Genomic DNA, 21,408 nt, shown 5'->3' with positions numbered 1-21,408 from the left:
TGATTACAGCAGGGTATTAGTTTCTATTTCCATTATCAGATTTATAGTGTCCCTGCTGTGATTTAGGGTAGGAACACATCATCAGTAATGAACCTTGAGATCATAGGGTGTTTCGGCCATTATCACTAGACACCCTCACCCAAGGACGGCCCCGCCAGAGTTGATCAAGCTCCGGGGTGTGTTCCTCTATTTTAAATCCAATTCAATTGATCTCCTTCAATTCTTCTGTTATCCAAGTCCATTGTAAGCAATTGTACACTTAGTGAAAAAAACATCCATGTAATAGCCCATTTGGAAATTGTATTTTAAATTTGTCCTATTTTATGTTTAAACTATGACATGTGAAGTTCATTGTCCAACAAGGTCCCATAAAAATCATTCCATGCTTTGATAGATTTTTGCCATTTTCTCCCGTTTCATTGTCATCTTGCTTTTTAGTGAAATGTCTCCCTCTATTGGTGACCTTTCGGGATTACCCCAGAGGCTAATGGAGTTTATGCAAGACCATCGACCTGCTTTTTTCAAACCCAGTCTTTAGTACCTGTTTTTCACTCCCAAGGGAGCTGAAATTGTCAGTCCGACCTTGTGTCCTGTCCAGAAGTTTTTACATCAAACATACGGTATTTCATTATATACCATTTAAGTGGTACCCATTATACACCTTCTATGAAGTAAAGTATTACCTCCCTCCCTAACTGATTTTCATCCTCAGTTTTGTATATGTTTTATGCTCAGATGTATAAAAGGTACTCACCTTCAGCCGAGGGCAGTTGCCGTAGGATGAATCGTTCTCAATTGTAACTAGTATGTTGCTACAGGAGCGATTATCCCCAAAAGATGTCGCTAAAGAACATAAGTTAGGTTTTAGGCAGGTGTAGGGCCAGCTAAGAGAGAGAGAGAGAGAGAGAGAGACAGAGAGACAGGGAGAGAGAGAGAGAGAGAGAGAGAGAGAGAGAAAGAGCAAGAGAGAGAGAAAGAGCAAGAGAGAGAGAGAGAGAGCAAGAGAGAGAGGGAGAAAGAGAGAGAGAAAGAGAGAGAGAGAGAGAGAGAGAGAGAGAGAAAAAACAAGAGAGAGAACAAAGTTATTACCAGAAAAAAGGAGAGAACGAGAGAAACAAAACGAGAAAAAATCAAAAAATAAATGGAGATCAAATTAGGGTAATGTACAGTGGATAAGAAGAGAAAGAGAGAAAAAAAGACAAAGGGAAAGGCCAAGAGAGAAAGGGAAAGAGAACGAAGGAAAGAAAGAGATAAGGCAAAAGTCAGAAAGAAAGAGAAAAGAAGAAAGAGTAAGTTGGAAAAGTACCAGTGCTACATACACCGCAAAGCCCCTGGTATTCAAAACTGCATAAGAAATACACCAGAACAAACTGCATGTACTTACCAATCTGGATCAGGATGGTTTGTCCTAACCACCGAGACGACAAATCCCTGGAGGTCATTCTTATCAGTACCATTTAAAATTACGGTGTCAAACTCTTATAATCTTTCTTCAAATAAACCCTCGGGTTTTAATCTCTAATATCATCTTTAGTTATTAAATCCAAATTCTCAGAATCCCATCCATTTATACCAACGATTTAAAGCCTTATTTTAAAACGGAATATGCAGTGTGTTCTGGGTAATTTCCACGAACTCCCCTCTAACTCCTCCCTAACCTGAGAGCCCCAATTATGCAAATTTCTCCATATCAAACGGTTTGCCAATTAAGAAACGATTTGACCCTAATGTGATTTTCTTTCCACCATTTTGTTATTTCCAAATCAAAGTTCCTAAGAGAAACAAAATTTCCATGTTAATGTTTTATAATGACCAATAAATCAAATTCCATCATAATGTGATTTTCTTTCCATCAGAAATCCCTAACAATTCGTAGTTCTTTTAAGAGAACTATGAATTCCATATTGTATAAAAATTACCTTATAATCACATACTTTCTAAAGGCCATTAAGACTTTCCAGTTTTATGGCTATTTGTCCATAAGTGTTACTTTTTATATTCATTTGGAGTCCATATATTGAACCCTACCGCCATCCAGTGGTCAACCTGAGAAATCGTTCAAATTAAACCAATCTCTCCAGCCTACAGAAGGAGTCAAAAAACGAGTTAGTTAGAAGAAAATTCCAAAGTTTATTAATTAAATCCTTGAGTACAAATTTATTTTAATGAGGAAGGAAGAGAGAGAGAGAAAAAAGAAAAATAGAAGAAATAGTGAGAAACAGTGATGCCGGGGAGAAAGAAAAGAGAGAGTGTGTGTGTGTGTGTGTGTGTGCGTGTGGGGGGAAGAAAGAGTGGGAGGAAATGAATCTTTGAGAAGGAGAGGTTAGAGTCTCGGAGAGGGGTCTGTACGGACCGAGCCCTCCGTAGCCGGACCGGGCTGGCGACTCCAACCTCCCACTGACTCCCTCCTATTCTGAGGGAAGAATGGGAAGAAGAGTGAAAGTAGTTGAACATGAACATTTTTCTATTGTGTATAAAAGATATCAGGGAATGACATATTTGTGAGGCTACCCTTTAGTTGATATTATAAAGAGTCAATTATGTGAACAAGATCCCGTTCACATTTCTTGAAAAAGCTTGATGTTTGCATACATAATAACACGTACACATAACAGTATATTTAAATTACATGGTGAGACACATACTGCTTTGACCGAGTCCGACCCTCCGAAGGCTCTGGCTGGGTTAGGTTTTTGGAAAGGGGTTAACTCCCGAGTACCTCCCGCCTCATCATTAGACTGGACGGTTGTCAAGGTACCCTAGGGCAAGGCACTGGCCGGCGCTCGTTATTCTGCAACTCTTGTGCTTATGTCTCACCTCGGTTTCATAAAAATTCTTAATAACCAAAATGTGTTTGGCTCTTGTTGAACCTGTACTCTTCATAATCATTTCCCTTTTTGAGAAACCCATCCAATAATCCCTACCAAACGGTATCAAAGCCAAGTTCTCCACGGTTATTATTCGAGGTGTTACCCACTGTGATTGGATTAGCTGGAGTTAGGCCTTTAGGATTTAGGGCTATGAAATTAATCAGGGTTTCTATAACTCCCTCCACTGGTTGGGTTATCATTTCCCTTTTTGAGAAACCCATCCAATAATCCCTACCAAACGGTATCAAAGCCAAGTTCTCCACGGTCGTCCGTCTAGCTAAGGTTATTATTCGAGGTGTCACACACTGTGATTGGATTAGCTGGAGTTAGGCCTTTAGGATTTAGGGCTATGAAATTAATCAGGGTTTCTATAACTCCCTCCACTGGTTGGGTTTATGGTTTAGACCAAAGCAGGATTTATATAGGACCCACCATGGTTGAGGTTAGGTTTTCAGACCGGGATAGGGTGTACACAGAAACCGAAAACAGGGCTCGCACCAGACTCAACGTGGTTGAGGTTAGGCATTTGTGCTGGGGAAAGTTGAACACCATACCTGAGACAGGTTGGGGTTAGGGTTAGGGTTGGGGTTAGGGCTAGGGTTAGGGCTGGGGCTAGGGTTGAGGTTAGGGCTGGGGCTAGGGTTGGGGTTAGGGCTGGGGTTAGGGCCAGGGCTGGGGTTAAGGTTGAGGTTAGGGTTAAGGTTAGGGTTGAGGTTAGGGTTGGGGTTAGGGTTAGGGCCAGGGTTGGGGTTAGGGTTGAGGTTAGGGTTGGGGCTAGGGTTGAGGTTAGGGCTGGGGCTAGGGTTGGGGTTAGGGCCAGGGCTGGGGTTAAGGTTGAGGTTAGGGTTGGGGTTAGGGTTAAGGTTAGGGCTGGGGTTAGGGCTGGGGTTAGGGTTGGGGTTAGGGCTGGGGTTAGGGTTAGGGCTGGGGTTAGGGTTAGGGCCAGGGTTGGGGTTAGGGTTGAGGTTAAGGTTGGGGTTAGGGTTGGGGCTAGGGCTGAGGCTAGGGTCGGGGCTAGGGTTGGGGTCAGGGTTGAGGTTAGGGTTAGGGATAAGGGATAGGGGCTAGGGTTGGGGTTAGGGATAAGGGCTGGATTTTAACCTCCCATGAAACCATAATTAGCCCCACAAAAAAGGTCCAAAAACAAGTATTTTTAAATTAAGTGAAAAATTATTATTACTGTAATGATTACAGCAGGGTATTAGTTTCTATTTCCATTCCCAGATTAGCTGGGGTTAGGGTTGGGGTTAGGGCTGGGGTTAGGGTTGAGGTTAGGGTTGAGGTTAGGGCTAGGGTTAGGGTTGAGGTTAGGGATAGGGGCTAGGGTTGGGGTTAGGGATAAGAGCTGGATTTTAACCTCCCATGAAACCATAATTAGCCCCACAAAAAAGGTCCAAAAACAAATATTTTTAAATTAAGTGAAAAATTATTATTACTGTAATGATTACAGCAGGGTATTAGTTTCTATTTCCATTATCAGATTTATAGTGTCCCTGCTGTGATTTAGGGTAGGAACACATCATCAGTAATGAACCTTGAGATCATAGGGTGTTTCGGCCATTATCACTAGACACCCTCACCCAAGGACGGCCCCGCCAGAGTTGATCAAGCTCCGGGGTGTGTTCCTCTATTTTAAATCCAATTCAATTGATCTCCTTCAATTCTTCTGTTATCCAAGTCCATTGTAAGCAATTGTACACTTAGTGAAAAAAACATCCATGTAATAGGGTTAGGGTTAGGGTTAGGGTTAGGGTTAGGGTTAGGGTTAGGGTTAGGGTTAGGGTTAGGGTTAGGGTTAGGGTTAGGGTTAGGGTTTAGGGTTAGGGGTTAGGGTTAGGGTTAGGGTTAGGGTTAGGGTTAGGGTTAGGGTTAGGGTTAGGGTTAGGGTTAGGGTTAGGGTTAGGGTTAGGGTTAGGGTTAGGGTTAGGGTTAGGGTTAGGGTTAGGGTTAGGGTTAGGGTTTAGGGTTAGGGTTTAGGGTTAGGGTTAGGGTTAGGGTTAGGGTTAGGGTTAGGGTTAGGGTTAGGGTTAGGGTTAGGGTTAGGGTTAGGGTTAGGGTTAGGGTTAGGGTTAGGGGTTAGGGTTAGGGTTAGGGTTAGGGTTAGGGTTAGGGTTAGGGTTAGGGTTAGGGTTAGGGTTAGGGTTAGGGTTAGGGTTAGGGTTAGGGTTAGGGTTAGGGTTAGGGTTAGGGTTAGGGTTAGGGTTAGGGTTAGGGTTAGGGTTAGGGTTAGGGTTAGGGTTAGGGTTAGGGTTAGGGTTAGGGTTAGGGTTAGGGTTAGGGTTAGGGTTAGGGTTAGGGTTAGGGTTAGGGTTAGGGTTAGGGTTAGGGTTAGGGTTAGGGTTAGGGTTAGGGTTAGGGTTAGGGTTAGGGTTAGGGTTAGGGTTAGGGTTAGGGTTAGGGTTAGGGTTAGGGTTAGGGTTAGGGTTAGGGTTAGGGTTAGGGTTAGGGTTAGGGTTAGGGTTAGGGTTAGGGTTAGGGTTAGGGTTAGGGTTAGGGTTAGGGTTAGGGTTAGGGTTAGGGTTAGGGTTAGGGTTAGGGTTAGGGTTAGGGTTAGGGTTAGGGTTAGGGTTAGGGTTAGGGTTAGGGTTAGGGTTAGGGTTAGGGTTAGGGTTAGGGTTAGGGTTAGGGTTAGGGTTAGGGTTAGGGTTAGGGTTAGGGTTAGGGTTAGGGTTAGGAATGAGGGATTGAGCCCTTCCTCGACCAGGATAGGGGAATTGATCCCCCCTCCTGGAGCGAAAGGGAATCGCACGGTCCTTCCGTCCTTGGTACCTCCCGTCGTCACGTTCCTTCCACTGATGTGTGGGCTGGCGTCTCCGCCCATTGCGGACAACAGTCCACCCACCATCCATCATACTTTTTTTTGAATCTCTGATTCCTTTTTATGGTAATTGATGTATAATAATGTTTTTAATCTTTTATTTAATAGTTAGGAGTTGCCTTTGTATCCTATGCAATCACTATCTACAAATCTATTTTATTTAAGATGTTATGTATAATTGATTTTTAATCTTTTATTTATTCAATAGGAGTGGCCTTTGTTATATATGTAATCACTATCTATTAATATAAAACAATAAACAAAAAAAATCCAAAAAAATGTTTTATATAAAAAAATAGTTCTAATTCCTAATGAGTATAATTAAATGTAAGTGTGCCTTGACAACGTTTCGGCTCATCCAGAGCCTTCTTCAGGTAAATGGCACAATGAAACAATGAAAATGCAATTAAGCTCTTCCTGGCGAGAGATGTTGTCTCTGCAACGACCAAACTCCAACTGAGCAGCTGTGAGTCTGCGATCCTTTATATACTTGTGAAACCAGCCCGCCCCCAACTCAAATTGAACACGCCCACTCCATGTACAATGAAAAAGCTAACCTCATGAAATAACCTTGTAAATATCCAACCCTATTAGTTTATACACTTATGTACACTTAGTATTTAACTTTAAAGTACATATATATCCCCACAAATGTATTGTACATATTTACAACTCTTTAATTATGCATGCATTATATTTTAATCGTATTAACCTATTTTAACATCATGAATTAACTGTCCATTTTAATATCCCACTAATTATGCACCTATGATATTTTGATCTTGTTTAACACCATGAAATTGTGTTATTACCGTGTAATACAACACATGTATGTCATAATACAACATTCACACAATATACAGTTTTCATATTTACTATATACATGTAATTCACATCCCACTAGGGTTAGAAAGGTGTCCAGGGTTATATACAATTATAGGGTTGAGGTTAGGGTTAGCACTCAGTAGGGCCATAGTACATCCACTAGGTTAGGGTTAGTATAGCTGGGGTTGGGGTTAGGGTTAGGGTTGGGGTTAGGGTTAAAATAGCCAGGGTTGGGGTTAGAGTTAGGGTTGGGGTTGGGGTTAGGGTTAAGGTTAGGGTCAGGGTTAGGGTTAGGGTTAGGGTTAGGGTTGGGGTTGGGGTTAGGGTTAGGGTTAGGGTTAGGGTTGGTTAGGGTTAGGGTTAGGGTTAGGGTTGGGGTTAGGGTTAAGGTTAGGGTTAGGGTTAGGGTTGAGGGTTGGGGTTAGGGTTGGGGTTAGGGTTAGGGGTTAGGGTTAGGGCTAGGGCTAGGGTTAGGGGTTAGGGTTAGGGTTAGGGGTTAGGGTTAGGGTTAGGGTTAGGGTTAGGGGTTGGGGTTAAGGGTTGGGGTTTAAGGTTGGGGTTGGGGTTAGGATTTGGGTTGGAGTATATTTTAGCCTACACATTTAAACCCACCGGGACCTTAGTCCCCAATCTATAAATCCACTTTCTCTCCCAAGCTTTTCGTTTTTGATCCGTCCATCTGGTGTCACTCTGCAGTCCCGCTATCTGGAGCGCCTCAATCCCATGGTGTAAAAAATGAATGACCAAAGGTTTATCCATTTCTTTTTTATTTTTGATATTGTATCTATGTTGTGTTAAGCGAGTCATCAATGAATTTTTTGTCTCGCCCACATACTTTGCCCCACATTTTTTGCAAAAAATCAAATACACGATATTTTCCGATTTTGGGCAGAATTTTTGGTCTAATTTTATTATTGATTTGTCCCGTGCGTTTCTCACGAATGTCAATCTCGTAAAATATCTGCTCAGAGGTTGCCGTTTCATGGTTTGTAAGGTTGGTAATTTAGCCCGAACAAGCAAGTCCTGCAAATTCTTGTTCCTTCTGAACGCAGATATTACTCTTGATTGCGGCATCCAATCGGTTGGTCCCAAGATCTCTGCAAAGTTCTTCTTTATTCTGTTATGGAGAACCTTGGCCACCGAGAAGTACGTTGATATAAATGGGATAAGCTTGTCTGGGTTTTTGGTTCGTTTCTCTTGATATGATTTCAGACATTGTCTTAGAAATGACCTCGAATAGCCTCGTTTTTTCAGGGCATTAAATAGAACCTTCACCGCTTCCCAAAAATCTTCCATCCTGGTGCAGATTCGATAGAACCTGAGGATTTGGGACTTCACAATCCCTTTGAAAGTATGGGCCGGATGAAAACTCATTTTGTGGACTAGGGCGTGAGTATCCGTGATCTTAAAGTAGACTTTTATATCTAATTGGTGATCAATATTAAATTTTGGTCCCTTGAATACCGTAGTATCTAAAAAGTTGATTGAATCTCTGTTTATTTCTGCTTTAATTTGTATTGATGGGTCGTGTGAATTTAGAATATTTACAAAATTTTGGAACTCCGCCTCCGTCCCGGTCCATATGCCCCATATGTCATCCAAATACCGCAGATAGCCTATCGGTTTTTGGACACATTTGGCCAAAACTTCACATTCCCAATTTGCCATGAAGATATTTGCATAAGATGGGGCGAATTTCTTCCCCATCGCTGTTCCTTTTATTTGGAGGTAATATTTTTCATCAAAAACAAAGTCGTTCCTGGTCAAATTTATTTCTAATAATTTCAATAAATCCGAATCTGGTCGCGTAGGGTCTGGAAACTTCTCAAATATTCTCCTGACGCATTCTATCCCCGCTGAAATCGGGATGTTTGTGTACAAGCTTTCAACGTCCATAGAGAAAAAATAAAAATCGGAAGCGACTCGCACCCTTTTAACCATTTCGATAAAATGGTACGTGTCTCTAACAAATGATGGATGCCTCGTTGAGAGCGGGTTCAAGTAGTGGTCCAAGAATTCGGCCGTGGCATACGTGTCACTCCCGCAATCCGAAACTATCGGTCTCCCAGGCGGGACTTCATAAGGAATTGTCCATTTTTCCGGGTCCTTGTGGATTTTGGGAAGTATGTAAAAACGTCGCTCTCTAGGATTTGACTGTCCTATTAAATATTGGCTTTGTTTGGCATTTATAAATTTATTCTTTTTTAAGTTATTGACAATTTCGGCCACCATCGGCATCGTATCCCAATAAATTGGTTTAACCAGTTTTTTATAATATTCAGAATCATTTAATTGTCGTTCAACCTCCATTATGTACTGTTCCCTACTCAGGATGACAATTGCAGAACCTTTGTCAGCTGGTTTTATAACAATGTGCTTAGCTTTCATCAGCTCTCTCAAAGCTTGCACTTCCTCCACTGACAGGTTTAGCTTTTCTGGTGACTTTATATAATGGTCGCCAAATGTTTTTAAGTCCAAATCTATTAATTGGCCAATTTCTAATGGTAAATCGCCTATTGGAGGGATCCATGTGGAAGGTCCGACAAAATGTGGCGGCTCCCTTTTCCCCGAGTCCCTAAAATATGCTGTTAATTTTAATTTCCGATGGTAATTTTGTATATCCAATTGAAATTGAGCCTTCTGGTCCTTAGCAAGTCCCAGCGTGGGTATAAAAGACAGACCTTTGCTCAAGACCGAATGCTGTAGGTTTGTTAACTTGAAATGTTTGGCTAAAACCACCACATCCTTCGCCACCAAGGATCGAGCATCCCTAGTCACTCGGATGTGTGCTCTTTCTGCCCTTGCCCGGTCATGGCTTAATGGGCGGGTGCGTTTAAAAACGTCATCCAGTGATTAAAAATGGCTGTCGCGGTCTCCTCCGTCCAATGGATGTCGTCTGGTTCCACCTCAAATTGGTTAGCAGGCAATAATGGAATATACCCCATATTCCTCTCAATGTGTTCATTGATGATTTGGAGATTGTCCTTCTCCTCTGTGGGGAGTAAGTCCGAGAAATTAATTAATGGAACCCACACTTCTGCATAGGGAAACTTCCTCTTAGTGGACCGTATCGCCCCTTGCAGGTTCTTAATAGTGGTCTCCCTGGATTTATTCCCCCTACAGTTTATTCCAAACGCCAGTACGATCTTTTCTACCACCAAGCTCTCCGGCGCCAATGTCTTCTCCATGAGCGCTTGCCCATGGCGAAAGTGGCTTCCCGGGAAGCTGTCAAGCTGCAGATTGGCATTCCAGTAGGGTGGTATGCGAGCTAAGTTGGAGTCTCCAATAATCAGCCACTTTTTGGTGACCTGTAAGTCCCAGTCCGTGAGACGTCTCTGCGTATTCTGGTGGCAATTCACCCAATATCGCCGGGGGTTCGGGCCCACAAATTTCTCAAAAGACTCATGGAAGACCTCCTCCAGATCCGTGTCCTCATTCTCTCTGTGGAACGTGATCAATTCTGGTCCCACCATCATGCGTGACATGTCTTCTTCCTCAGACTCTGAGTCTCCAGTCCTACAGCTTACAGGTATTACTACGGGAGGGGTTGGAGACTGCCGACTCTGAATCACCTCGGAACCATCTGCTTGAGGACCCATTGGCAACTCCTCCTCCACATTCTCCTCGGTCAGGACCACCCCTCTGGTCCTTCTGGATGTCCGCGGTGCCTCCTTGCATTCGTCTATCGTCGTAAGCAGTGCTGGGATCACCTCTATCCCTAGCTGTCTACTCTCTTTCCTCACTACCCTCTGCTCCCTAGGAGGTTGTACCTCTTCCATCCCTTGGTTCTCTATCTCTTCCCTGAAGGCTGTCAGTCTAGCCTTGACCACTGGCACATTTCGAACAATAGGAGTTGATTGTTGAGGAGCTTGTGCCTGTTTCGGAACTGACTCCCTGACAGGGTCTCCCCCGTCGATCCTGGCCACTATGAGAGCCTCCGCATAATCGATCACTTCCTGTGAAAGGCGGGGTAGGTTACGCTTGGCCCATCTCACTGCCACCTCATATGCAGTAGTCCAATCTGGGGTCAGGGAATCCCCCAAATCCTCCAGACTATCTTCCAGACAGTCCTGGTAATGTTCTGACAAGATCTGACAAGTGGTATGCCCCCAGTTCTTGGCATTTCCCACTATCAAGTCCAGAGCATCTCTCTTGGGGAATGCAGGTTTAATCATGGTCGACAGAATATCAACCATCTTTGCAATCATCCGCGGTTGAGGTCTTCCTTCCATCGGATCCACGTTCTGCAAGTGGTGGAGCGTCTTAATCACACCATGCAGTTTGCGAACCAATTTGCCAAATCTGGCATTCGCTGGCTGACGTACCACCTCTAGTCCCCCTGATTGTGAGTGAGGTGCCCGCCGCTCTTGTCCTTTCTGACCTTGCCGCGCCACCGCTGCATAAGAACGAAAACCAGAACTGACGTTTCGAGAGGACCTCGGAGGAGGCACAGGCTGGTTAGGAATGAGGGATTGAGCCCTTCCTCGACCAGGATAGGGGAATTGATCCCCCCTCCTGGAGCGAAAGGGAATCGCACGGTCCTTCCGTCCTTGGTACCTCCCGTCGTCACGTTCCTTCCACTGATGTGTGGGCTGGCGTCTCCGCCCATTGCGGACAACAGTCCACCCACCATCCATCATACTTTTTTTTGAATCTCTGATTCCTTTTTATGGTAATTGATGTATAATAATGTTTTTAATCTTTTATTTAATAGTTAGGAGTTGCCTTTGTATCCTATGCAATCACTATCTACAAATCTATTTTATTTAAGATGTTATGTATAATTGATTTTTAATCTTTTATTTATTCAATAGGAGTGGCCTTTGTTATATATGTAATCACTATCTATTAATATAAAACAATAAACAAAAAAAATCCAAAAAAATGTTTTATATAAAAAAATAGTTCTAATTCCTAATGAGTATAATTAAATGTAAGTGTGCCTTGACAACGTTTCGGCTCATCCAGAGCCTTCTTCAGGTAAATGGCACAATGAAACAATGAAAATGCAATTAAGCTCTTCCTGGCGAGAGATGTTGTCTCTGCAACGACCAAACTCCAACTGAGCAGCTGTGAGTCTGCGATCCTTTATATACTTGTGAAACCAGCCCGCCCCCAACTCAAATTGAACACGCCCACTCCATGTACAATGAAAAAGCTAACCTCATGAAATAACCTTGTAAATATCCAACCCTATTAGTTTATACACTTATGTACACTTAGTATTTAACTTTAAAGTACATATATATCCCCACAAATGTATTGTACATATTTACAACTCTTTAATTATGCATGCATTATATTTTAATCGTATTAACCTATTTTAACATCATGAATTAACTGTCCATTTTAATATCCCACTAATTATGCACCTATGATATTTTGATCTTGTTTAACACCATGAAATTGTGTTATTACCGTGTAATACAACACATGTATGTCATAATACAACATTCACACAATATACAGTTTTCATATTTACTATATACATGTAATTCACATCCCACTAGGGTTAGAAAGGTGTCCAGGGTTATATACAATTATAGGGTTGAGGTTAGGGTTAGCACTCAGTAGGGCCATAGTACATCCACTAGGTTAGGGTTAGTATAGCTGGGGTTGGGGTTAGGGTTAGGGTTGGGGTTAGGGTTAAAATAGCCAGGGTTGGGGTTAGGGTTAGGGTTGGGGTTGGGGTTAGGGTTAGGGTTAGGGTTAGGGTTAGGGTTAGGGTTAGGGTTAGGGTTAGGGTTAGGGTTAGGGTTAGGGTTAGGGTTAGGGTTAGGGTTAGGGTTAGGGTTAGGGTTAGGGTTAGGGTTAGGGTTAGGGTTAGGGTTAGGGTTAGGGTTAGGGTTAGGGTTAGGGTTAGGGTTAGGGTTAGGGTTAGGGTTAGGGTTAGGGTTAGGGTTAGGGTTAGGGTTAGGGTTAGGGTTAGGGTTAGGGTTAGGGTTAGGGTTAGGGTTAGGGTTAGGGTTAGGGTTAGGGTTAGGGTTAGGGTTAGGGTTAGGGTTAGGGTTAGGGTTAGGGTTAGGGTTAGGGTTAGGGTTAGGGTTAGGGTTAGGGTTAGGGTTAGGGTTAGGGTTAGGGTTAGGGTTAGGGTTAGGGTTAGGGTTAGGGTTAGGGTTAGGGTTAGGGTTAGGGTTAGGGTTAGGGTTAGGGTTAGGGTTAGGGTTAGGGTTAGGGTTAGGGTTAGGGTTAGGGTTAGGGTTAGGGTTAGGGTTAGGGTTAGGGTTAGGGTTAGGGTTAGGGTTAGGGTTAGGGTTAGGGTTAGGGTTAGGGTTAGGGTTAGGGTTAGGGTTAGGGTTAGGGTTAGGGTTAGGGTTAGGGTTAGGGTTAGGGTTAGGGTTAGGGTTAGGGTTAGGGTTAGGGTTAGGGTTAGGGTTAGGGTTAGGGTTAGGGTTAGGGTTAGGGTTAGGGTTAGGGTTAGGGTTAGGGTTAGGGTTAGGGTTAGGGTTAGGGTTAGGGTTAGGGTTAGGGTTAGGGTTAGGGTTAGGGTTAGGGTTAGGGTTAGGGTTAGGGTTAGGGTTAGGGTTAGGGTTAGGGTTAGGGTTAGGGTTAGGGTTAGGGTTAGGGTTAGGGTTAGGGTTAGGGTTAGGGTTAGGGTTAGGGTTAGGGTTAGGGTTAGGGTTAGGGTTAGGGTTAGGGTTAGGGTTAGGGTTAGGGTTAGGGTTAGGGTTAGGGTTAGGGTTAGGGTTAGGGTTAGGGTTAGGGTTAGGGTTAGGGTTAGGGTTAGGGTTAGGGTTAGGGTTAGGGTTAGGGTTAGGGTTAGGGTTAGGGTTAGGGTTAGGGTTAGGGTTAGGGTTAGGGTTAGGGTTAGGGTTAGGGTTAGGGTTAGGGTTAGGGTTAGGGTTAGGGTTAGGGTTAGGGTTAGGGTTAGGGTTAGGGTTAGGGTTAGGGTTAGGGTTAGGGTTAGGGTTAGGGTTAGGGTTAGGGTTAGGGTTAGGGTTAGGGTTAGGGTTAGGGTTAGGGTTAGGGTTAGGGTTAGGGTTAGGGTTAGGGTTAGGGTTAGGGTTAGGGTTAGGGTTAGGGTTAGGGTTAGGGTTAGGGTTAGGGTTAGGGTTAGGGTTAGGGTTAGGGTTAGGGTTAGGGTTAGGGTTAGGGTTAGGGTTAGGGTTAGGGTTAGGGTTAGGGTTAGGGTTAGGGTTAGGGTTAGGGTTAGGGTTAGGGTTAGGGTTAGGGTTAGGGTTAGGGTTAGGGTTAGGGTTAGGGTTAGGGTTAGGGTTAGGGTTAGGGTTAGGGTTAGGGTTAGGGTTAGGGTTAGGGTTAGGGTTAGGGTTAGGGTTAGGGTTAGGGTTAGGGTTAGGGTTAGGGTTAGGGTTAGGGTTAGGGTTAGGGTTAGGGTTAGGGTTAGGGTTAGGGTTAGGGTTAGGGTTAGGGTTAGGGTTAGGGTTAGGGTTAGGGTTAGGGTTAGGGTTAGGGTTAGGGTTAGGGTTAGGGTTAGGGTTAGGGTTAGGGTTAGGGTTAGGGTTAGGGTTAGGGTTAGGGTTAGGGTTAGGGTTAGGGTTAGGGTTAGGGTTAGGGTTAGGGTTAGGGTTAGGGTTAGGGTTAGGGTTAGGGTTAGGGTTAGGGTTAGGGTTAGGGTTAGGGTTAGGGTTAGGGTTAGGGTTAGGGTTAGGGTTAGGGTTAGGGTTAGGGTTAGGGTTAGGGTTAGGGTTAGGGTTAGGGTTAGGGTTAGGGTTAGGGTTAGGGTTAGGGTTAGGGTTAGGGTTAGGGTTAGGGTTAGGGTTAGGGTTAGGGTTAGGGTTAGGGTTAGGGTTAGGGTTAGGGTTAGGGTTAGGGTTAGGGTTAGGGTTAGGGTTAGGGTTAGGGTTAGGGTTAGGGTTAGGGTTAGGGTTAGGGTTAGGGTTAGGGTTAGGGTTAGGGTTAGGGTTAGGGTTAGGGTTAGGGTTAGGGTTAGGGTTAGGGTTAGGGTTAGGGTTAGGGTTAGGGTTAGGGTTAGGGTTAGGGTTAGGGTTAGGGTTAGGGTTAGGGTTAGGGTTAGGGTTAGGGTTAGGGTTAGGGTTAGGGTTAGGGTTAGGGTTAGGGTTAGGGTTAGGGTTAGGGTTAGGGTTAGGGTTAGGGTTAGGGTTAGGGTTAGGGTTAGGGTTAGGGTTAGGGTTAGGGTTAGGGTTAGGGTTAGGGTTAGGGTTAGGGTTAGGGTTAGGGTTAGGGTTAGGGTTAGGGTTAGGGTTAGGGTTAGGGTTAGGGTTAGGGTTAGGGTTAGGGTTAGGGTTAGGGTTAGGGTTAGGGTTAGGGTTAGGGTTAGGGTTAGGGTTAGGGTTAGGGTTAGGGTTAGGGTTAGGGTTAGGGTTAGGGTTAGGGTTAGGGTTAGGGTTAGGGTTAGGGTTAGGGTTAGGGTTAGGGTTAGGGTTAGGGTTAGGGTTAGGGTTAGGGTTAGGGTTAGGGTTAGGGTTAGGGTTAGGGTTAGGGTTAGGGTTAGGGTTAGGGTTAGGGTTAGGGTTAGGGTTAGGGTTAGGGTTAGGGTTAGGGTTAGGGTTAGGGTTAGGGTTAGGGTTAGGGTTAGGGTTAGGGTTAGGGTTAGGGTTAGGGTTAGGGTTAGGGTTAGGGTTAGGGTTAGGGTTAGGGTTAGGGTTAGGGTTAGGGTTAGGGTTAGGGTTAGGGTTAGGGTTAGGGTTAGGGTTAGGGTTAGGGTTAGGGTTAGGGTTAGGGTTAGGGTTAGGGTTAGGGTTAGGGTTAGGGTTAGGGTTAGGGTTAGGGTTAGGGTTAGGGTTAGGGTTAGGGTTAGGGTTAGGGTTAGGGTTAGGGTTAGGGTTAGGGTTAGGGTTAGGGTTAGGGTTAGGGTTAGGGTTAGGGTTAGGGTTAGGGTTAGGGTTAGGGTTAGGGTTAGGGTTAGGGTTAGGGTTAGGGTTAGGGTTAGGGTTAGGGTTAGGGTTAGGGTTAGGGTTAGGGTTAGGGTTAGGGTTAGGGTTAGGGTTAGGGTTAGGGTTAGGGTTAGGGTTAGGGTTAGGGTTAGGGTTAGGGTTAGGGTTAGGGTTAGGGTTAGGGTTAGGGTTAGGGTTAGGGTTAGGGTTAGGGTTAGGGTTAGGGTTAGGGTTAGGGTTAGGGTTAGGGTTAGGGTTAGGGTTAGGGTTAGGGTTAGGGTTAGGGTTAGGGTTAGGGTTAGGGTTAGGGTTAGGGTTAGGGTTAGGGTTAGGGTTAGGGTTAGGGTTAGGGTTAGGGTTAGGGTTAGGGTTAGGGTTAGGGTTAGGGTTAGGGTTAGGGTTAGGGTTAGGGTTAGGGTTAGGGTTAGGGTTAGGGTTAGGGTTAGGGTTAGGGTTAGGGTTAGGGTTAGGGTTAGGGTTAGGGTTAGGGTTAGGGTTAGGGTTAGGGTTAGGGTTAGGGTTAGGGTTAGGGTTAGGGTTAGGGTTAGGGTTAGGGTTAGGGTTAGGGTTAGGGTTAGGGTTAGGGTTAGGGTTAGGGTTAGGGTTAGGGTTAGGGTTAGGGTTAGGGTTAGGGTTAGGGTTAGGGTTAGGGTTAGGGTTAGGGTTAGGGTTAGGGTTAGGGTTAGGGTTAGGGTTAGGGTTAGGGTTAGGGTTAGGGTTAGGGTTAGGGTTAGGGTTAGGGTTAGGGTTAGGGTTAGGGTTAGGGTTAGGGTTAGGGTTAGGGTTAGGGTTAGGGTTAGGGTTAGGGTTAGGGTTAGGGTTAGGGTTAGGGTTAGGGTTAGGGTTAGGGTTAGGGTTAGGGTTAGGGTTAGGGTTAGGGTTAGGGTTAGGGTTAGGGTTAGGGTTAGGGTTAGGGTTAGGGTTAGGGTTAGGGTTAGGGTTAGGGTTAGGGTTAGGGTTAGGGTTAGGGTTAGGGTTAGGGTTAGGGTTAGGGTTAGGGTTAGGGTTAGGGTTAGGGTTAGGGTTAGGGTTAGGGTTAGGGTTAGGGTTAGGGTTAGGGTTAGGGTTAGGGTTAGGGTTAGGGTTAGGGTTAGGGTTAGGGTTAGGGTTAGGGTTAGGGTTAGGGTTAGGGTTAGGGTTAGGGTTAGGGTTAGGGTTAGGGTTAGGGTTAGGGTTAGGGTTAGGGTTAGGGTTAGGGTTAGGGTTAGGGTTAGGGTTAGGGTTAGGGTTAGGGTTAGGGTTAGGGTTAGGGTTAGGGTTAGGGTTAGGGTTAGGGTTAGGGTTAGGGTTAGGGTTAGGGTTAGGGTTAGGGTTAGGGTTAGGGTTAGGGTTAGGGTTAGGGTTAGGGTTAGGGTTAGGGTTAGGGTTAGGGTTAGGGTTAGGGTTAGGGTTAGGGTTAGGGTTAGGGTTAGGGTTAGGGTTAGGGTTAGGGTTAGGGTTAGGGTTAGGGTTAGGGTTAGGGTTAGGGTTAGGGTTAGGGTTAGGGTTAGGGTTAGGGTTAGGGTTAGGGTTAGGGTTAGGGTTAGGGTTAGGGTTAGGGTTAGGGTTAGGGTTAGGGTTAGGGTTAGGGTTAGGGTTAGGGTTAGGGTTAGGGTTAGGGTTAGGGTTAGGGTTAGGGTTAGGGTTAGGGTTAGGGTTAGGGTTAGGGTTAGGGTTAGGGTTAGGGTTAGGGTTAGGGTTAGGGTTAGGGTTAGGGTTAGGGTTAGGGTTAGGGTTAGGGTTAGGGTTAGGGTTAGGGTTAGGGTTAGGGTTAGGGTTAGGGTTAGGGTTAGGGTTAGGGTTAGGGTTAGGGTTAGGGTTAGGGTTAGGGTTAGGGTTAGGGTTAGGGTTAGGGTTAGGGTTAGGGTTAGGGTTAGGGTTAGGGTTAGGGTTAGGGTTAGGGTTAGGGTTAGGGTTAGGGTTAGGGTTAGGGTTAGGGTTAGGGTTAGGGTTAGGGTTAGGGTTAGGGTTAGGGTTAGGGTTAGGGTTAGGGTTAGGGTTAGGGTTAGGGTTAGGGTTAGGGTTAGGGTTAGGGTTAGGGTTAGGGTTAGGGTTAGGGTTAGGGTTAGGGTTAGGGTTAGGGTTAGGGTTAGGGTTAGGGTTAGGGTTAGGGTTAGGGTTAGGGTTAGGGTTAGGGTTAGGGTTAGGGTTAGGGTTAGGGTTAGGGTTAGGGTTAGGGTTAGGGTTAGGGTTAGGGTTAGGGTTAGGGTTAGGGTTAGGGTTAGGGTTAGGGTTAGGGTTAGGGTTAGGGTTAGGGTTAGGGTTAGGGTTAGGGTTAGGGTTAGGGTTAGGGTTAGGGTTAGGGTTAGGGTTAGGGTTAGGGTTAGGGTTAGGGTTAGGGTTAGGGTTAGGGTTAGGGTTAGGGTTAGGGTTAGGGTTAGGGTTAGGGTTAGGGTTAGGGTTAGGGTTAGGGTTAGGGTTAGGGTTAGGGTTAGGGTTAGGGTTAGGGTTAGGGTTAGGGTTAGGGTTAGGGTTAGGGTTAGGGTTAGGGTTAGGGTTAGGGTTAGGGTTAGGGTTAGGGTTAGGGTTAGGGTTAGGGTTAGGGTTAGGGTTAGGGTTAGGGTTAGGGTTAGGGTTAGGGTTAGGGTTAGGGTTAGGGTTAGGGTTAGGGTTAGGGTTAGGGTTAGGGTTAGGGTTAGGGTTAGGGTTAGGGTTAGGGTTAGGGTTAGGGTTAGGGTTAGGGTTAGGGTTAGGGTTAGGGTTAGGGTTAGGGTTAGGGTTAGGGTTAGGGTTAGGGTTAGGGTTAGGGTTAGGGTTAGGGTTAGGGTTAGGGTTAGGGTTAGGGTTAGGGTTAGGGTTAGGGTTAGGGTTAGGGTTAGGGTTAGGGTTAGGGTTAGGGTTAGGGTTAGGGTTAGGGTTAGGGTTAGGGTTAGGGTTAGGGTTAGGGTTAGGGTTAGGGTTAGGGTTAGGGTTAGGGTTAGGGTTAGGGTTAGGGTTAGGGTTAGGGTTAGGGTTAGGGTTAGGGTTAGGGTTAGGGTTAGGGTTAGGGTTAGGGTTAGGGTTAGGGTTAGGGTTAGGGTTAGGGTTAGGGTTAGGGTTAGGGTTAGGGTTAGGGTTAGGGTTAGGGTTAGGGTTAGGGTTAGGGTTAGGGTTAGGGTTAGGGTTAGGGTTAGGGTTAGGGTTAGGGTTAGGGTTAGGGTTAGGGTTAGGGTTAGGGTTAGGGTTAGGGTTAGGGTTAGGGTTAGGGTTAGGGTTAGGGTTAGGGTTAGGGTTAGGGTTAGGGTTAGGGTTAGGGTTAGGGTTAGGGTTAGGGTTAGGGTTAGGGTTAGGGTTAGGGTTAGGGTTAGGGTTAGGGTTAGGGTTCGGGTTAGGGTTAGGGTTAGGGTTAGGGTTAGGGTTAGGGTTAGGGTTAGGGTTAGGGTTAGGGTTAGGGTTAGGGTTAGGGTTAGGGTTAGGGTTAGGGTTAGGGTTAGGGTTAGGGTTAGGGTTAGGGTTAGGGTTAGGGTTAGGGTTAGGGTTAGGGTTAGGGTTAGGGTTAGGGTTAGGGTTAGGGTTAGGGTTAGGGTTAGGGTTAGGGTTAGGGTTAGGGTTAGGGTTAGGGTTAGGGTTAGGGTTAGGGTTAGGGTTAGGGTTAGGGTTAGGGTTAGGGTTAGGGTTAGGGTTAGGGTTAGGGTTAGGGTTAGGGTTAGGGTTAGGGTTAGGGTTAGGGTTAGGGTTAGGGTTAGGGTTAGGGTTAGGGTTAGGGTTAGGGTTAGGGTTAGGGTTAGGGTTAGGGTTAGGGTTAGGGTTAGGGTTAGGGTTAGGGTTAGGGTTAGGGTTAGGGTTAGGGTTAGGGTTAGGGTTAGGGTTAGGGTTAGGGTTAGGGTTAGGGTTAGGGTTAGGGTTAGGGTTAGGGTTAGGGTTAGGGTTAGGGTTAGGGTTAGGGTTAGGGTTAGGGTTAGGGTTAGGGTTAGGGTTAGGGTTAGGGTTAGGGTTAGGGTTAGGGTTAGGGTTAGGGTTAGGGTTAGGGTTAGGGTTAGGGTTAGGGTTAGGGTTAGGGTTAGGGTTAGGGTTAGGGTTAGGGTTAGGGTTAGGGTTAGGGTTAGGGTTAGGGTTAGGGTTAGGGTTAGGGTTAGGGTTAGGGTTAGGGTTAGGGTTAGGGTTAGGGTTAGGGTTAGGGTTAGGGTTAGGGTTAGGGTTAGGGTTAGGGTTAGGGTTAGGGTTAGGGTTAGGGTTAGGGTTAGGGTTAGGGTTAGGGTTAGGGTTAGGGTTAGGGTTAGGGTTAGGGTTAGGGTTAGGGTTAGGGTTAGGGTTAGGGTTAGGGTTAGGGTTAGGGTTAGGGTTAGGGTTAGGGTTAGGGTTAGGGTTAGGGTTAGGGTTAGGGTTAGGGTTAGGGTTAGGGTTAGGGTTAGGGTTAGGGTTAGGGTTAGGGTTAGGGTTAGGGTTAGGGTTAGGGTTAGGGTTAGGGTTAGGGTTAGGGTTAGGGTTAGGGTTAGGGTTAGGGTTAGGGTTAGGGTTAGGGTTAGGGTTAGGGTTAGGGTTAGGGTTAGGGTTAGGGTTAGGGTTAGGGTTAGGGTTAGGGTTAGGGTTAGGGTTAGGGTTAGGGTTAGGGTTAGGGTTAGGGTTAGGGTTAGGGTTAGGGTTAGGGTTAGGGTTAGGGTTAGGGTTAGGGTTAGGGTTAGGGTTAGGGTTAGGGTTAGGGTTAGGGTTAGGGTTAGGGTTAGGGTTAGGGTTAGGGTTAGGGTTAGGGTTAGGGTTAGGGTTAGGGTTAGGGTTAGGGTTAGGGTTAGGGTTAGGGTTAGGGTTAGGGTTAGGGTTAGGGTTAGGGTTAGGGTTAGGGTTAGGGTTAGGGTTAGGGTTAGGGTTAGGGTTAGGGTTAGGGTTAGGGTTAGGGTTAGGGTTAGGGTTAGGGTTAGGGTTAGGGTTAGGGTTAGGGTTAGGGTTAGGGTTAGGGTTAGGGTTAGGGTTAGGGTTAGGGTTAGGGTTAGGGTTAGGGTTAGGGTTAGGGTTAGGGTTAGGGTTAGGGTTAGGGTTAGGGTTAGGGTTAGGGTTAGGGTTAGGGTTAGGGTTAGGGTTAGGGTTAGGGTTAGGGTTAGGGTTAGGGTTAGGGTTAGGGTTAGGGTTAGGGTTAGGGTTAGGGTTAGGGTTAGGGTTAGGGTTAGGGTTAGGGTTAGGGTTAGGGTTAGGGTTAGGGTTAGGGTTAGGGTTAGGGTTAGGGTTAGGGTTAGGGTTAGGGTTAGGGTTAGGGTTAGGGTTAGGGTTAGGGTTAGGGTTAGGGTTAGGGTTAGGGTTAGGGTTAGGGTTAGGGTTAGGGTTAGGGTTAGGGTTAGGGTTAGGGTTAGGGTTAGGGTTAGGGTTAGGGTTAGGGTTAGGGTTAGGGTTAGGGTTAGGGTTAGGGTTAGGGTTAGGGTTAGGGTTAGGGTTAGGGTTAGGGTTAGGGTTAGGGTTAGGGTTAGGGTTAGGGTTAGGGTTAGGGTTAGGGTTAGGGTTAGGGTTAGGGTTAGGGTTAGGGTTAGGGTTAGGGTTAGGGTTAGGGTTAGGGTTAGGGTTAGGGTTAGGGTTAGGGTTAGGGTTAGGGTTAGGGTTAGGGTTAGGGTTAGGGTTAGGGTTAGGGTTAGGGTTAGGGTTAGGGTTAGGGTTAGGGTTAGGGTTAGGGTTAGGGTTAGGGTTAGGGTTAGGGTTAGGGTTAGGGTTAGGGTTAGGGTTAGGGTTAGGGTTAGGGTTAGGGTTAGGGTTAGGGTTAGGGTTAGGGTTAGGGTTAGGGTTAGGGTTAGGGTTAGGGTTAGGGTTAGGGTTAGGGTTAGGGTTAGGGTTAGGGTTAGGGTTAGGGTTAGGGTTAGGGTTAGGGTTAGGGTTAGGGTTAGGGTTAGGGTTAGGGTTAGGGTTAGGGTTAGGGTTAGGGTTAGGGTTAGGGTTAGGGTTAGGGTTAGGGTTAGGGTTAGGGTTAGGGTTAGGGTTAGGGTTAGGGTTAGGGTTAGGGTTAGGGTTAGGGTTAGGGTTAGGGTTAGGGTTAGGGTTAGGGTTAGGGTTAGGGTTAGGGTTAGGGTTAGGGTTAGGGTTAGGGTTAGGGTTAGGGTTAGGGTTAGGGTTAGGGTTAGGGTTAGGGTTAGGGTTAGGGTTAGGGTTAGGGTTAGGGTTAGGGTTAGGGTTAGGGTTAGGGTTAGGGTTAGGGTTAGGGTTAGGGTTAGGGTTAGGGTTAGGG

The 21,408-nt window shown here is 45.9% G+C and overlaps 1 protein-coding gene across 1 annotated transcript; it reads right to left on the bottom strand.

The window, feature by feature from the left end:
- Positions 1–7,066: 7,066 nt before the first annotated feature.
- Positions 7,067–10,709, bottom strand: LOC147169039 (uncharacterized). Its single transcript, XM_086082022.1, has 2 exons — positions 9,543–10,709; positions 7,067–8,619 (listed from the first exon to the last, which is right to left on the bottom strand). Exons 1-2 carry the CDS (start codon positions 10,707–10,709, stop codon positions 7,108–7,110), a joined length of 2,679 nt encoding a protein of 892 aa, XP_085938148.1. The 3' UTR covers positions 7,067–7,107.
- Positions 10,710–21,408: the final 10,699 nt, after the last annotated feature.

Source organism: Leptonotus elevatus, chromosome 8, assembly GCF_054856555.1.
Source record: "Leptonotus elevatus isolate MCC_2025b chromosome 8, RoL_Lele_1.0, whole genome shotgun sequence".
NCBI lineage: Eukaryota > Metazoa > Chordata > Actinopteri > Syngnathiformes > Syngnathidae > Leptonotus > Leptonotus elevatus.
The sequence above is the reverse complement of the archived record's forward strand: the minus strand, read 5'-3'. Positions and strand labels throughout refer to the sequence as shown.